The 17,243-nt window shown below is 36.2% G+C and overlaps 2 protein-coding genes across 6 annotated transcripts in view; one reads left to right on the top strand and one right to left on the bottom strand.

Moving 5' to 3' along the window:
* Nucleotides 1-17,243, top strand: part of or40a1 (odorant receptor, family 40, subfamily A, member 1) — a 617,996-nt gene that overhangs the window by 433,380 nt on the left and 167,373 nt on the right. The gene's annotated exons all lie outside the window — the stretch shown is intronic.
* wsb1 (WD repeat and SOCS box containing 1) lies at nucleotides 244-15,763 on the bottom strand. Of its 4 annotated transcripts, none has more exons than XR_012390373.1 (10): nucleotides 15,411-15,763; nucleotides 13,846-14,014; nucleotides 11,718-11,989; nucleotides 10,228-10,359; nucleotides 9,188-9,288; nucleotides 5,374-5,546; nucleotides 5,142-5,255; nucleotides 4,216-4,323; nucleotides 1,900-2,273; nucleotides 244-768 (listed from the first exon to the last, which is right to left on the bottom strand). XR_012390373.1 is itself a non-coding variant. In NM_199633.1 (9 exon segments), coding segments are annotated over 9 exon segments (1,272 nt in total). In that variant the 5' UTR covers nucleotides 15,451-15,731; the 3' UTR covers nucleotides 244-2,110.

Here is a 17,243-nt window from a genome sequence, read left to right on the forward strand (position 1 = left end):
AAAAGGAGGAGATGGGGTGGAAGGGGGGATTCATCTAAAACGAAGATAGAGCAGTAGAAAGAAAACAATCCATTTATAGTAAGCTTGAATAGCTCTGATTGGATTATTACCGATTACGGAGGAGCAGCCAGTCGTGCTCAATCATCTCACATGCTCCTCTCGAAATTAGTTTGTGAAACTTCCCTTATACACATTTGACATAAAATGGCATAAAGACTTTAAAAATAAGTCAAGACAACAGAATGAATTAAAATACTTTATTCTGACAATCAAAACAAATAAACAAACAAACAAACAAACAGAAACTCCAACTTTTGGAGGACAGAAAAAAAAGTACATTCTTGTCAGATGACTTTTCCTTTTGACGAATTGGGAACAGCATAAGGTATTCTGCCTGAAACAGCTGGACAAACTGACTACTTTCCAAACATCTCTACAACCCGACTGAAAACACTACCACAACATCCTGGTGCATCTACGCATCTTTCTACTTCACATAAGCATTCTTCATACACTCAAGCATAACAGCAGACTTACGAATACAAAAAAGACTTTCAAGTTTTCGCCATAAATGGAGGAAGAAGGAAAGAGAACCCCGACTGCGCCAATCTCATCAATAAGCGGGGATCTTTGGCATCGGCTTTATGAACACTTTTAGTTTTTATTGCAGAGACTCTTTGCCAGCATGACTAGATCAACATGCCACTTCAGATTCCCACACTGTAAAACCTTTCACATCGCTTATACTTACAAACTCAAGTTCACCAGCTGCCTTGAAAATGTGAGTCCACTCAGTTTAGAGAGATTCCGTTTCAACTCAAGATGTTAAGTTTTGCTGTGAGTTCAGTTAAAACAAAGAATCTCTCTTAGTTGAGTTGACTCCAATTTACAAGGCAGCTGGTAAACTTGAGTTTATAAGCATAACCGATGTGAAACGTTTTACAGTGCACATTAATAAGACTATGTGATTGCATTAAGCTGACAGGCAAAGGTCATATAACGCATAAATGGATCAATAAACAGAATCAGGATGCTTTTCTTCCAATAAACCATCAATATTTTCAGTTCTCCAAAATGAGAGGTAGATGAGACATGCCCAAATGAAACCAAGTTGGCTCTCTGTTAAATTGCACATAGCCAACATCTACAGTGCACAAGAGTGAACTGTGTGTGTATGTGGGGAAACACTAGGACAATGCAATGCATCCCAAGCACTGTTACAGTGCCAAACAGCAAAGTTGATGGTAAATTGTTCGGAATAAGAAATCAAATGTGGTTTTGCTACTGGAATACATCATTGAACTGGTTGCCAGATTCTCCTCAAAGCAACCTGTTGTGCAACTCTGCTACAACCCATCATCGCACAAGAGAAAAAGAGCTAACTTTAATACAGCTATGGATGAAAGCGCTGGAAAAAATGAAGCTACATATATATATTTATATATACTTAGAATATTTATACAAAGATTTGTATTTATATAAACACACACACACTCAATAACATGCCTTTACAAATCTCTGTACACGTAAAAAATATACAATTTCTGAAGAAAAAAGTAAGCCCGTGTGCGTTACTGTAGTTTTAGGATTGTGTTGTTGAACAGAAGGTCATTACTGAAGCACCGTTAAGCGAGTGTATTTTGTCTAAAGAGGCACGTAAAGGGGAGGCACTGCCTGTGTCCCTGAACTACCAACCTATCTTCAATCTAGCACACGCACTCACACATACATGCGTTCACATTGTATCTTCCCTTCAATCCTTCACACAGCCAGCACAGACAAAGAAAAACACTGCAGAACATTGGGGAGACATTATTCCCCCATCACATCGCTTTAAACTCGGTGGAGGAGCTAAAAGCACCACATTCACCTAGCTATAAGGTGCTATACAAGTTGTGCCAGATGAAAAAAGAAAGAATTGCAAATCAAAATGTGGTCCGCTGATATATTAAGGCTTTCTAAAGGCCGCTACCTGATATGGGCTTGAAGGTAAGAATATTGTCCAAATAATACAAAAAAATAAATACAAAAAGAACAGACCTCGCTGTCATCTAATGGTCTGTATGAGCAGAAAAAACATTTGAGAGAGTGCTGTGGTTTGTGTTGCTAGTTAAAGCGTTTTGTAGGCCAGGTAGTCCTGCATGGAAAAGGGAATGGGCAGCGTGTAAACCTGCTGAGTGGGCATGACTCGTCGCAGGGTCATTCGGCACAGGTGCTGAAGGCTGGCGATACTGCGTGGAGAAGCCCAGAAATGCACACTGCCATCCCGGGACCTGAGAGAAGAGATTTGATTTAAGTAACTTAGTACTGAAACTTATTCTGATGTTTTGAGCAAACTGAAAAGCCGCCATAGTTATGTTTGTATATTGCTGGTTAAACGATCGCTTGTAGATATAGAAAGACTTTATTGTCTGTGGAAGTTGATGAAGTTTAATATTGATAAGACTCTGATGGTGGCAATTTATAAGGCCTCAACAGGGCTTGCAAAATTTCTAAATACCTGGTAGCCACTTTTCAGTTTTTGGTAGCCCAAATATAAATTAAGTAGCCCAAATAGAAAATACATTATTTATAAAATAGTGGAAAGATATAATGGCATTTGTTATAGGCTGTATATTCATTTTTAAATAACCAAAATTGTATTATTTAACCTTTAAAAGTTTTTAATTATTTTTATTAAATGATGTTAAGTGAACATTGTTAAGGTTATTAATTGCAGCTATAAATACATACTAATATGTTACAGAGTATAGATATATAAAATAGCAGGTTCCCTAGAGGTTATTTTGGATTTTTTCTTGTGTAACTAAATTACTGCTACCTGTAAAATCTGGATGATTTAGCTTTGAGGTAGAGGAGACACAAATACATATTTCACCCGAACTAGAAAACTGTCATTATTTACTCACCCTTCACTCATTTCAGACCTGCTTGGGTTTCTTTCTCTTTTAAACTCAAACAGGTTTGAAACAAGTGAAGGGAGTAAACAGTGGGTTAATTTTCATTTTTAGGTAATTGCCCCTTAACTTGCCCTTTAAGTGCACAGACATTTCCATTTACAAGCTGACTGCCAATTGTTTACAGATCATGTTAAATAACCGCAAAAAGTAGGCAGATGACATTAACTTATCCTTATTAACTTATAACGTCTATTCTATCTTTCTTTAGCACGCGTGTCTGATCTGCACACACTTTTCACAGAGATGCATGCATTTGGATTGTTTAAAAATAAAGGGTTTTTCATTACAGTCATAATGACTAACCAACTTATCTTGATCTTAATATTGAATAATTGCATAAAGATATATATACATTTTAATTCTGCATTGCTTACACAGGCCTCATCACGTGAAACGACTAAACAAACCCAACGACATGTCCTATTAAACTGTACAGTTCTGTACAATTCTGCGGTGTTACAAATAATTCATTTTAAGTTTATGTTTATTAATTTTTTAATTGTCCCTGAATAAATGTCATTTTTATATACTTTGTTGAATTCATTATTTGGAGCTGGCATGTAAGTTAATGGAATGAATCAGGATGTTCAGTTTATGCTGCTGCTAAAGACACATTAAACATCGGGCTACTGGGTTTTGCAAGCCGTTATATATAATCCATTTGAACCTTTTCATTGATTTGTTGGTTTGCTACTTTAAAAAAAAAACAGAAGAACTTCTGTTATAGGTTTTAAATACCTGCACCAAAGTATTAATTTCACAAGGTAAAAGTGTCAGGGTTATCTTATTTGTATGAAAGCCAGGTGATAAAGAAATTGATTAATTTCACATCCTTCCCTCAGGATCTCGGTGTAGGGTTTAGAAAGGACCAACAGATTTAAATTTTCATTTGTTTCTTGTGTGATTGATTTGCTCAACTTTAATAGGAAGAGGTAGTTTCTGTTTTAGTACTTTTCATGTTGTTTAATGTCTTAAGTGTGTGTGGTGTTATATAGGTGTTGTAAATCTACACTGCAGAACAAAATCACCCTAAAAAGGGACTAAAGTTTACAGTAACAGTATACTGAGTGAAAACTTGTGTCTACAGACTGCATTTTAGTCAGCTAACTCATCAGATTTATTTCATATACAAAGCTGCAGAACCAGTTCAGTGCACTTTTGATTATGGATTAAGTTATTAATAACTCGAGTTTTTTGGCATCATCATTTATATAATAAATTTTATCCACTTAACAAGAGAATAAAGGAATCATACCCAGCAGATAAGACACTTCCGTCAGTAGAAAAGGCACAACAGAGGCCATTAGTGAGGGGGCCGATGGCTTGAGGACTCTTCTCATCGATACTCCAGAAACGCACCAGCCTGAAATATTCAGATACAAGTTGATTGTTCATTTTTACTTACAACTTTGCTTTCTTCTAGTGCACTGTATAGTTTAGTAGTTAAATTAAAGGATAAAACGACACTGGACTTAGAGTATATATTTTCTTAATTTAAAAATTATTTTACTACTTATGTGAAGTTTTGGGGTCAGTAAATTAACTTTTTTTTTAAATAAAACATCTTTAAATAATAAAGGACATTAAATTGTTACAAAAAAGTGACAATATAAATATTTGTATTATTTTTTTTCATTAAAATGACAGAAGTAAATGCATTTTGATTCACTTAATCACAGAATCCTGAAATTATTATATATATTTTTAAATACAATACCAATATAAAAATGACATCTATGCAAAAAATCGTATTAGAAAGTCATTTGAAAGATCATTTGACACTAAACACTAATGACTGCATGGTGAAAAGCAGCTTACATGTTTTTTACTGTATTTTAATCAACTAAATGCAGTAATAATGCAGTAGTATAAATGTATTTGTAGGTAAAATTAATGTATTAAATCAAATGCGCAGTGATGTAACTTTCTTTCGCTTCCGCCATTTTGTGGAGCACAAACGTTTCGTGTACAAGAGCAACGCCTTCACCCAGAATCGGCAGGAGGCGCGCTGAAGCAAACTGTGTGCCTCATAGTGATTAATGGATGTCATATGAGAGGCATGTGATCTTTCCAAGAAAGAGGCCCAGCAACCAAAATCACACACTCCTTCCCCATACATTCCTCGTCCCTTAAAAGTAGGCTACTAACTGCAACAGGAAAATGTCAAAGTTGAATTCTTACCTGTCATCAGTGACGCTGGCAATGTGCCGACCATCGTGACAAAAAGCAACAGAGCGAACCCATCGGTCATTTGCCCCTCCAGCAAATATGGGTGAGGGAGGAGGAAAAAGATGCCTGAAGGGAAGATAAGAGATAACAGGAGCTTGAGAACTACTCGGTGAGAACTAACAATGAATGAGAACTCATATTAGATAGGAATGCCTGTAAAGAGAATAAAAAACTAATCACATACCCCAGCTCGAGTAAAACTGTGGCTGTATGAGGGTCCCAAACTATGACGCGGGTGTCATAGGAGGCTGTGGCCAGTAAAGCCCCATCTGGAGAAAACTCGCAACACACAACATCATTATGATGGCCCTCCAGCTTACGGATCAGAGTGTATTTATCCATGTCCCACAGGAAGACCTGTAATGCAAGAGGTAAATGTGTTATAGCCTACTGCGCTTCTCCACAGTACAAAGACAAGAAATTCAAACAAAGAATTAATCCAAATTAAACAGCAAGATCAAAATGTGCTCAGTGTCATTTTTTAGCACTACAACCAAACCCAGAAAAAGTAGCACATGCCAAAGTAACAGCAAGGCTTAGATGCACAACACTGCACAAATGTCAATCTCTACAGAGCAGCTAGCAGTTTTAATACATGAAATATGTTTTACAATTATAATGTAGCTACAAATGTGCATGGAAATACTAAATGTACATGTATGAAAAAAAATAACATTCAATACATTTGTCCAATAATTACTACAAAATATGAAAATAAAAATAATTACAAAGTAGTAACTTAAGGTAACATAATGTTACTCCACTGGTATCCCCTTTCAGTTTTAGTTCACTTGAGTTTACAATAGGCTTGCACCGCGCCGGTGGAGGCCTACGAAGAGATACTGCAAGAGAAGAGAACATTTGATGGCCAAAAGGTAGACTCCTTTGGCAAACACAGAATACAGGCACATTACACAACTGCAAAATCTGCTAAATCAGTCATCCAGCTTTCCTAAGGCTTTTTTTTACTCCAGCACAACCATTTACAGTTTAGAAAGTGAAAAGGTGCGGTCACATTTGCCATTTGGCCAAATATTATGGCCTAAATCAATTCAGTATGAATCTATGTGATTTTAGAATTTTCCACACAGATTTTGCAAAGGGAAAATGGGAAGAATTAAAATGTGCCGGATTAAAAGACACCCTGACCTTCAACACTGTAACATCTGATTTGTTTTTATTTTAAAATTACAGTTTTTGCACTACCAGTCTTGACTGTAATACATGACAAAACCAGCCTGATCTCAGGAGGAAACGTAACTATTATACGTTTTGTCAGTTTAGTGGTTAATTTGCAAGAGAATGTACGATTTTAAAAAGGAAGGGGGGCACCCAACCCCACCCCTAAACTTAACCGTCATTGGGGGATGAGTAAATTGTACGAATGAGATCTTACGAATTCATACGAGTTAGCCACTAAATCAAAGTTACGAATTGCCCTAAGATGGCGTTGGACAAAACATACAATTTCAGAAACAATTTCTGTTTCTGAGATGACACTTCTGAAAGAACAGCACATAAAGTGGTATTTATGATCTCAGGTACTGATTATGGGCTTTATTTAACATTAAAAGTGTCTGACATAAGTGTAAATATCAGTCATACATAATCATTTTGAAAGTGGAGTTTAAAAAAGAGGGATAGAGTAAAGATGTTAAATTGTGGAAAGGGTTCCTCAATACCGCGCGATAAAAAAAATGACAAATTTGTCTTTACGTCAGACTACGCTACTCTATGAAAATAGGACTTTTTAGACTATAAGAAGTTGCTAATGTGACCACACCTTAACTGTGTATTTGTAAGTTCCAAAAAGTCAAAACTCCTGCATGGTTTATTTATATTACGTAAACATTCTTATTTATTTGATGTAATCTACAGACATTGCACTTGAGCAAATGTGCATACATAGTTATTTAGTACCTATTTGTCATTTAAACATTATGATGTTTGTGGGGAAACTACAATGGCCTACGTAAGTTTTATTCACCATTTTCTTGGCAATGTGAGTTGAAAGGGCTTCAAGGTGCACGATCATAGCTAAAACTCAAGGTTAAGCCAACCCAGATATCTTTACAGAACAGCCTTTCTGTAGAGTGCATGACTGCAGCTTTAAATAAAGTGCTACTATTATTAAGTGGTACTTTATAAAATAGAAAAAGCATGTTGTTACTTGCTACAGTACTCTGGTCTGGCACCAGTGAAACAAACTCTCCTTTGAGAGCAACAAATAGGGTTATCCACATTTGGAAAACAAGATATGCTTTCACAGTGCAAGTGCTACCAGCATGGAAAACCCCCACAGCTCTTGCTTCTGGTGGCTTCATGCATGACGCAACAGGATGAAAATTTTTGTAACATGTTTTCCTAATCCAAGTAATTCCACATTACACTAACATTACTGATTGGCAGGCAGTATGCTGAGGCACAAGGAGCCCTTTCATTGCTCACACATGCCAACAATGCCCCAAATACCCCCCTCAACTACTAACCCCATTACAAAAGAGTCTGTCTAGGGCATTTTGTACAGAAAATAATTAAATAAATCAACCAGTGACTAAGCGTTGTGATTCAAGAGTGTTGTGAGTTTGGTTAATTAAGAGACTAATAGGTAGGGGAGGCTCTACTGGCTGGCTGGTGTACACATACAGCAGACACAATGCCTAGAGCTCCTGCTTTAGAGTAAATGTGTAGATGATGGAAATGCTACTGAATATAGAGATGGAAAGGAGATAAGGAAGGGCAGGAAGGGAATGGGGTCTCACTGTCAACTCCTCTGAGAGATAAGGTAAAAGAAGTGAGAACTGCGACAACGGGAGGTAGACAGACATGGAGCAGAACCTACGTACAGGAAGCCCTTGTGGGCAGGAGCATGGAAGCCCCTGGGGCGTGGGCACGGGCACATGAGCGTCCAACGGGGGCCGCGATGGCAGCCGTGCCCCACTTGGTCCGCACCGGCTGCTCTATATGTCAGCGCGGCGCTTCCCTCATAACCACTCAAACACACAGCTCTGCCATCACCTGGGACAGGGAAAGCAAGACACTTATGGACACACACAACCGTACAGTTTAACCACTGCAGCCTGCTCATGGGAGGACAATTAACTTGGAGCCAAATAGACTTTAGAAATAGTTTTATAGGGACGTCTGGAACACTCCTTATTGTGGTGCCGTAAGGGCTTTCACACACAACCAGTGTGACAGCTACATTTTCACTCGAAAAACTACGGTTCAGAAGTTTAGGGTCAGTAAGTCTTGTGTATTGTTGGCATACTATAAAAACAGAAATATTGTGAAGCAGTCATTTAAAATAATTAGTTTAAAAGAATTTTGTTTGAAAGTATTGGGAAATTAGGTTTCAATGGCCAAAATTTTGGTGGTATCAGCAGTCATTACTTCAGTGTGGCATGATCTTTAGAATATTCATGAATAGTGATCATTCCAATAAGCTCACTCAGTTATCAAGAAACATGAAGAAAAACTAGAATTCATGTAAATCAAAGATTTTGCTACATTTTTAATGTTTTACAGGTCACGTTGCATAAATTTAAATGATCCTTGTGGATTAGCGGTACAAGTTTCATAAAAAAAAAAAAAAAAATTTTTACTGACACCAAACTTTTAAACATTTGTGAAATTCCTGACATCAGATTTAATTTCACAATGTGTGCATAATTTAAATTTTTTATTAAATATATATACCATTTCTAGACTTTTCATTGTGCATGAAGACTGTTAGACTGCTATCAATGTTTAGCTTCATCGGTAGAGAAGAATCATGCTCCATTTGCATTTCAATTCATATTTACTTAAATATCATGTTTGAACAGCAGCAAACCAGAACTCAAAACTGCAGGCAAGGTTTATAGAAGCATAGTTATGGCACTGAGCATTAAGATAAAGATTCATTTAGCACTCAATGATTGGCCAAAGCAGAGCTATCAACAGAAAGCAGCACACCAAACAGAAAACAAACAGGAAGGAAGAACTGAAAAACATACCGCTTTGCCAGCGCCCACAGAACAAAGGACAGATGAATCAGGTGAGAAAGCGCTGCAGTAGACCCAGTTTTGATGGCCACGGAGTACTTTCACCATGTTACCTATTAAAACAAAATGCAATGATTAAGGCACATCCTAACTTTAGAGAGTTAGATATAATTTGTTGATCCTGGAACATCGTTCCTGTTCAAAATTGTCATTCAAACCTAATACCTAACTCTAAACCTAACTGTAAACTATTTCTAATAATCAAAGGAAACTATAGGTTAATAACAATGATGTTGAAGCACATAACCCTGATTGCAAACCTAAAAATGCATCCTCTAAATCTGATTGGCTGATTGAATGTTGTTCCAGCATCAACATAGCGGTTAACTTAGGAACACGTTGCACTTGGTAAATCAGGTTTGCCATGCTGCTTTAACTTTAGCCAATTTTCTATAAACATTTATTATGGTTAAAATTAAAAATGATCAAAAACACAGTTCTTCCTGCATTTTATTGTTCATCTAAATAGAAAATGTATCTCTGAAAACATTGCTGAAGTAATGCAGGAAACAAAAAGCTAGAGGCTGAATTCCTTTTCAAGTCCTGCTTGTAACCACTATGAGTGCAGAGGAATTGAACGCTGGCCAACATTCTTGCACGATTAGTTAAAAAATACATTGAGCTCCATTATATTATTGAGTTCCCACTATATAAATAAGATTCATGTGATTCGTTTGTTCTCGGATCTTGCAAGAAAAAGAGAAAACATCAGCAAACATTCCTTTGGGCTTGGCATCCTATTGTTTTCAACTACTTTGCCCCATATGGAGGAATCTGAGTGGGTGTGCACGTGCATGCTTGAGCGAGTGTGCAAGATAAAATAAAAATAAAACGGCTGCTAAAACCAAAGCAGACTGCTGTGCAACGTAACTGTACAGCATAGAACTTTTCAGCATGTGGTTGGACATAGTGTAGTTAATTATAAAGGTTAATGAAAAATACAATAAACTTAAGTTGTGGCAGCAAATACCAAACCAGCAGTAGGTCCTCACCGTCATCTTTGAGGTCCCACACGCGTAGAGTTTTGTCTCTTGAGGCAGAGACCAGTACTAAACTTCCATCCGGGGCAAATGTCAGGTCTCGCACAATGTCTGTGTGATCCATCAGGTTCAGCAAAAGCTTTCCTATCCACAAAATACAAAGATACAATTTCAGTTTCATTCAAACCATTTTGGATTAAACACCACAAAGTCCATATTAATCGATTCAAACTGTCAATGTTGCATCAGCGACAACATTTTAGGAGCATTTTAAATATTTTTGGTCTACTTGTAAATTAAATAGAGGAAATACAGTTATAGACTCTGACAGTTGTACAGTTATAGACTAAGACAGTAGTATACAGTAAGCTCTTGTTATAAAAGAACTGCCTTGAGGTATATGGAAGCAAAGCATCTGACACCTGCCAGCCTAATAACATTAAATCCCTATAATTAGTTGCAATACAGTGACTAAAACGTACAGTAACAATGTAAACATGTATTTCTGGATATACGATTGGGGTTTAGTAACAAGCATCATTTGTAGTCTGTCAAGCGTGAAAATCTACAGTGACTTTAGCTTACTGTATGACAGGTATGTGGCACAAATCCTGTTGAGATACTTTACAATACAGTGCTATCAGATTTCCAGGAAGTTTTAGAGGAGATGTTAAAAAAAAAAAAAAAAAACATAACTAAAGGAGTCATACACCCTGGAAAGAGAATTTGCTGGATAAATTTATAGCATTGTGGTTTCAGTTAGAAGAGAGGTGGAGTCATTAAATGAAGAAAACATCGCTGTCCCCTAAAAAGAACCAATGGCAGTGTCCAAACAGGACAGTAGCAGATTTACAGTGTTGCACTGTTGAGATTGTGTAACTCAGAGGAAAAAAAGCAGAACCTCAGTGGCTCAAAAACCAACAGTAAAGTAGTTTAAGGTTTGTAAAGCAGAAACATGTATTGTAAAAGGGAGAGCACACCTCTTTAATTTGTAATAAAATACACATAATAAAAACTATTTATAACCTACATAAAAGTTGTCAGTAGACGCATATAAGATATACAGTTAAAAAAGCAATATGAGAAGTATTATTAACTTGGTGAAAAGTTTTGGCTTAAAGATCATGTCAACAGCTTATATAACCACCACCTCCCCTCTCTCTAACACTCATGCGCACACGCATCTGTTAGAGAATAGAAAAACAGGAACCTGGCATGCTGAATCAGGAACGGGCATGGGTGTACTCACACAAAACACATTTATTTAGCAGAGAAACTAATAGAACTGTCTGAATTATTTTTACACATTAACCTACCACCATTTAATGACATTAATTGCTAGGATTATGTAAACAGTAAACTAGACAAATGGTAATGCCACATGACCCCCAGGCCTTCAGAGAGCTGCCCGGGAGTTGAATTGCTGATGTTCCAGTAGCCACATCTGATACTTAATTAGCCTGTGATGGCTGACTCAGACTGACACCCAAGAGGATGCTCACCTGTATATACATCCCAGATTTTGATGCGGCCATTGTTGAGGCCTGTAGCCAGCAAGAGCTGGTCCTGGCCGAACTTGAACCGGTGCCATTCAATATTAACACAGCGACTTTGCTTCTCAGGTACGGAAGAGCCAAAGGCCAGACCCCACACAATGTCGCCACAGTCAATGGTGTGCTCCCTGGGCTCGCCTGGCAGCAAACTGCCCTCACTGTTCTGCCGAGAGAGTCTTCGAGGACCTGCACCACTCGACCGATCTTCCTTCCTTACAGAACTAGGGGGAGACAATAATAAAGTTAATGTTGTACAATGGAATCCGAATCATTGCTCTGCTTGATGGAAACAGATAATGAACATGTTTACCCTTTAGAAATTACAAACAGCAGCAAAAGGACAACTTAATTTGCTTTACAAAAACCTTAGTAATATTTAAACACCAAGTTAGCTCCCTGCCTTAGAGATTACTGAATTGTTGCATCAACTATGACCCATTAAACAACACTTGCCAAATTGTACAAGTTATGAAATCGAGTCATGTAAGTCAGTGTGTGAGGTTCTGGAAACATCAATACAACACACAGCAGGCAGAAGTGAAACAGATCATCCCTGCCACGTGTCCACTGAAGCCTATAATGCCACAACGGCTTCCTTTTACATTTGCCTTAAAGGGATAGTTCCCACAAAATGAACGTTCCGTTATCAAATTCTCATCTCATAAACATCTTGCTCATCTTAAAAAACAAATGTAAGCATTTACAAAATTATATTGAGAGATTTGTTTAACTCCTTTTAATATCCCTGCTTTCAAAGTAGTTGATATCAGGACTTTCGCATATTTAGTGAGCCACACCTTTAAGGAAAGTTCCAGCACATTCTAAATGCAAATGATGACCTTTGTGTGTACAACTACTAATAAAGTTACTACTGTACACTTTGACGTAAAACAAACGCAAATTGTTTTACAATAGCATGCTTTCTTTTATAGATAGCATGTAGAAACAGTTTGTTTAGCTTCAAATTATTGTAACCTCTCTGTTAAACTTTTACCCTGGGTTGTGCTGCAGTGATATTTTTGGAGTTTTATGATAGCTACTAGCATGAACACATCAATAAATTCTATAACAATACAACTATTTGAAAAAAAAAGGCAGAAACATACAGTTGAAGTCAGAATTACTAGCCCCCCTTTGAATGTATTATTCTTTTAAAAATATTTTCCAAATGATGTTTAACAGAGCAAAGGAATTTTCACAGTGTGTCTAATAATATGTTTTCCTCTGGAGAAAGTCTTATTTCTTTTGTTTCGGCTAGAATAAAAGCAGTTTTACTTAAAAAAAAAAAATAATAATAATAATTTTAAGGCCAAAATTATTAGGTCCTTTAATCTATATTTTTTGATAGTCTTCAGAACAAACCATCATTATACAATAACTTGCCTAATTACTCTAACCTGCCTAGTTGACCTAATTAACCTAGTTAAGCCTTTAAATGTCCCTTTAAGCTGTATAGAAGTGTCTTGAAAAATATCTAGTCAAATATTATTTACTGTCATCATGGCAAAGATAAAATAAATCAGTTATTAGAGAGGAGTTATTTAAATTATTATGTTTAGAAATATGCAGAAAAAATCTGCTTTCCGTTAAACAGAATTTGGGGAAAAAATAAACAGGGGGGGGGCTAATAATTCTGACTTCAACTGTATATTGAGCACAGAAGAAATTGGATAGATCACTACTACATATCTAACACTTGCAGGAAAGAACAAGACCTACTGTATTTAATGTCTGGCAAAGAGATGAGAAAACAAACAACCAAAAAGTTGCTCAGTTGGAGGCATGAAGCCAAAGGCCATTGGAGGACTTCACATTCAGAATTGGACAATGGCTAGTTGGCAGGGCTGCATGCTGGACTGCAGTCTCTCTATTCAAATGGTAAGGTGAAACGATGACTGCTGACCTATGCAGTGCTTCTGAATCCAAAGCAAGCCAAAACCGGACACCACTTTGGAAGCCCAGAGGGCCCGACCAGACAACCAACACACGCACAAACTGCCTTCGTCAGTCCATCAACAAAGTTGCATTATAACAACTCACCATAATAAGAAACAAAAAGATTAGTGCGTATACTTACAAGCTGGCTAAGCATTTTTTCCATGGTACAAGTCTCACAATCCGATGTCCTTGAGACCAAGCAAAGTAGGAACCATCAGGTGCAAAAGCTACAGTCCATGTCTCCCGTCCAGACTTTTGGTCAAAGGGAGCAACAGGAGGTATGAGTTCCCCAATGAACTTAGCTTTACCTGTTGCAACAGAAAGCACATTTATGTTATGTTAGAACATCAAATGTTGAACTTGATCTCAAAGGACATTAAGTTAGTGTTTTAACAGCAAACTTGTGTGTATGAAATTACAGAATGCTAAAGAAGTTTAAGCTTGCTTTTTATAAAAAACTGCAAATAAATAAAAATGTTTTAATAAAAAATATGTGAAACTCAAAGTTATTAATCTAAACTAATTCTGAGATTGCAATATCAAAAACAAGCTTTCCCCAAGTTTCGTATCATTCAGAGCAATTAAAAAAAGGATATATACATCAGAGGCTTAATAAAACATTTTAAACTAATTATTAAGCAAATCCTGTGCATTATGTGACATATATTTTTGTATTATTAACATTTTTCTTTAAAATAGCAATGCAATAATTAAATTACTAACAGCTACTCATCTTAAATTAGTAGTATGACAAAAAGTTTACAAACATCTGTCATTTTACACCAGGAACAAAGGAAAAGTTTTTTTTTTCCATTAGTCATTATCCTGGTAGTGGCAACTAGTAACATTACCTAATTATTCATAAATACTTACATGAATTCCAGTTACTATATAGATGTCCTGAATGTTATATTAAAACATGAAAAAAACTGAGGTAAAGTTGGGTTTATATTCACACATTCATACTTTCAGAAAGGTATTCTTAGCAAATACTAAATAGTGAAATCATATGAGCAGCCAATGACTATCAAAATATAACATTGTTTACAATGTTACATTGTTTCAAATTAATAGTGCTAATGTTGTTTTAAGACATACTTGCATGTAATTTCAGACCGAATATTCAAAGGACCATGGTAAACAATGTAGGGAGCATGTCACAAGTTATCCCTGAGCAAATGTGCGAATATAAAACCAACTTTGCCTCAATCATGAACAATACAAGTGACACACAACGGTTGTTTCTCTTAATTTTTTAAGTTTATTAACACCACTTGACTTTGTAAAGCTGTAGTTCAGCAGGCGTTTCACTGGTGTGGTGAGTCATTCAGTGGGTCTGGAGCTGGAGAAGCTGCTGCTGGCAGTGGGGGAGGTGTGCACGCGCGCTGGGTGTGAACATGAAGCTCAACCACAAGCATAACAACTAATAAACGATCTAAATAACTGTCAATATTTAACCGTCACATTGTTCATGGCCACATTTACCATTAGGGTTCCACATTTCTTTTTACATTAACGATGGTGTCTCATAACATGGTTGATTTAACACACTGGAATCATGAGACAAACAAATAGCAGCATATGTGTACACGATATATAACGTTACAATATATATGATGATGACTCACACGGAAATAAAGAACTAACGTTAAACATTAAGACCCTCCCCCGTAAAAAGCAGTGGAGATATGGAGGAAAACTCACCTATTTCATTTTCGTTGACACAATCTGGGAAGCTTGCCATCTAAATCGAAGCGGGTCTCTTAAATCTAAATGTCCCTGGTTATCGAAATAAAGACGTTCAAATATATACGGAAAAAACGCTCAGGATGCCGCGAGCGTGTCTTTAGTCAGTCAGACGCCTGGGAATCCGGAGCGTCTCACGTCGACGCAACGCTGGCTATATTTACAAACGCGACTGCTTAAAAAGGCAGATGTACAATGTTTGAAGTCCAACTCGAGTTTAATTGAAACTAATTTTAAACTTAAATTAGGATGTAAATATTCCGGCTTCCTCAAACAGCGGTGCTCTCTGCGTGGATTCTGTGTATTGTAATGGCTGTAAACGTCCAAACGATTCGAAGACAGGCACTGAGGGGCGGGACTAAGTAGCGACGTCATAAAAGTTACCTTGGCGACGGGGCAGCACCGTCCTGTGATTCGAGGAAATCCATTTACGCACGGCCCCTGATTGGCTGGTCACTCGAGAAAATGAATGGGATGGATTCGTGGAATACGTGCGTAAAAGGAGTGTGAGGATGAAGCACACATCCACTGCTGAATTAAAGACCTTTCTCGAAAAAAAGCAACAGAATGTCGAAGTTACAGATGGAGAATTAATTGAAAAGATGCAGGAATCTACATGAAAATTGATTTATTTTTATTGGTTATAGTTTTAAATCTAAGACTCCTTCTAATCGAAGTATAAAGAACAAAGAATTGTTTTGCCATTCCTTTGTAAAATTTCCGTCGAAGTAGGCTATACTTTCAAAGTTAAATTAAAAATGATACTTTTAGATATCTAAACATTAACATCAAAGTTAACTTTGATCGATTTAATTGATATTAATTATTTGAAGCATCTATAAACGAAAAATAACTGTCAATTTTGACTGTTAATGCAAGTGTTTTTTTAATGACTCAAAATCCTCCTACAATGTAAAAGGCAAATGTAAAGTTTCTTTTATAAAGACACAATTATACTTGCACTCTTTTATATAGGCTAAAGCATTTAAGTCAGAATAATTAGCCCCCTTATTTCCCCCCCAATTTCTGTGCAAGGGAAAGAAGATTTTTTTCAACACATTTCTAATTATAATAGTTTTCATAAATCATTTCTAATAACTGATTTATTTTATCTTTGCCATGATGACAGTACATAATACTTGACTAGATATTTTTTCAAGACACTTCTATACAGCTCATTGTATATGTATATGTATACAAGTCATTGTATAAGGATGGTTCGTTTTGTAGACAGTCGGGAAAAAAAAATTGCTTAAAGGGGCTAATAAATTTGACTTTAAAATGGTATTTAAAAAACTAAAAACTGCTTTTATTCTAGCCAAAATGAAACAAATAAGACTTTCTACAGAAAAAAAAATATTATCAGACATACTGTGAAAATGTCCTTGCTCTGTTAGATATCATTTGGAAAATATTTAAAAAAGAAAACAAAATCAAAAGGTGGCTAATAATTCTGACTTCAACTGTATATGTATACCTAAAAAGAGTTCATATGCATAAATCTCTAAGTGCCATCTGAAAATTTCCTCAGTTTTTTTTTTTTTTTTTTTTTTTTTTTTAGAAATGTTTAAGTGTAGTTATTTCACTTTAAAGGCAATGCAAATAATCTATTTTTTTGCACAAAGAGTATATGGCACTTAAGAAGTTTTTGCATTTAAAATTTTCATACATATATATATATATATATATATATATATATATATATATATATATATATATATATATATATATATATATACACACACATTTACTAATTTTGGCATTGTCATATAATGAATAAAATGCATCATA

The sequence above is a fragment of the Danio rerio genome, chromosome 15 (genome assembly GCF_049306965.1).
Source record: "Danio rerio strain Tuebingen ecotype United States chromosome 15, GRCz12tu, whole genome shotgun sequence".
Lineage (NCBI taxonomy): Eukaryota > Metazoa > Chordata > Actinopteri > Cypriniformes > Danionidae > Danio > Danio rerio.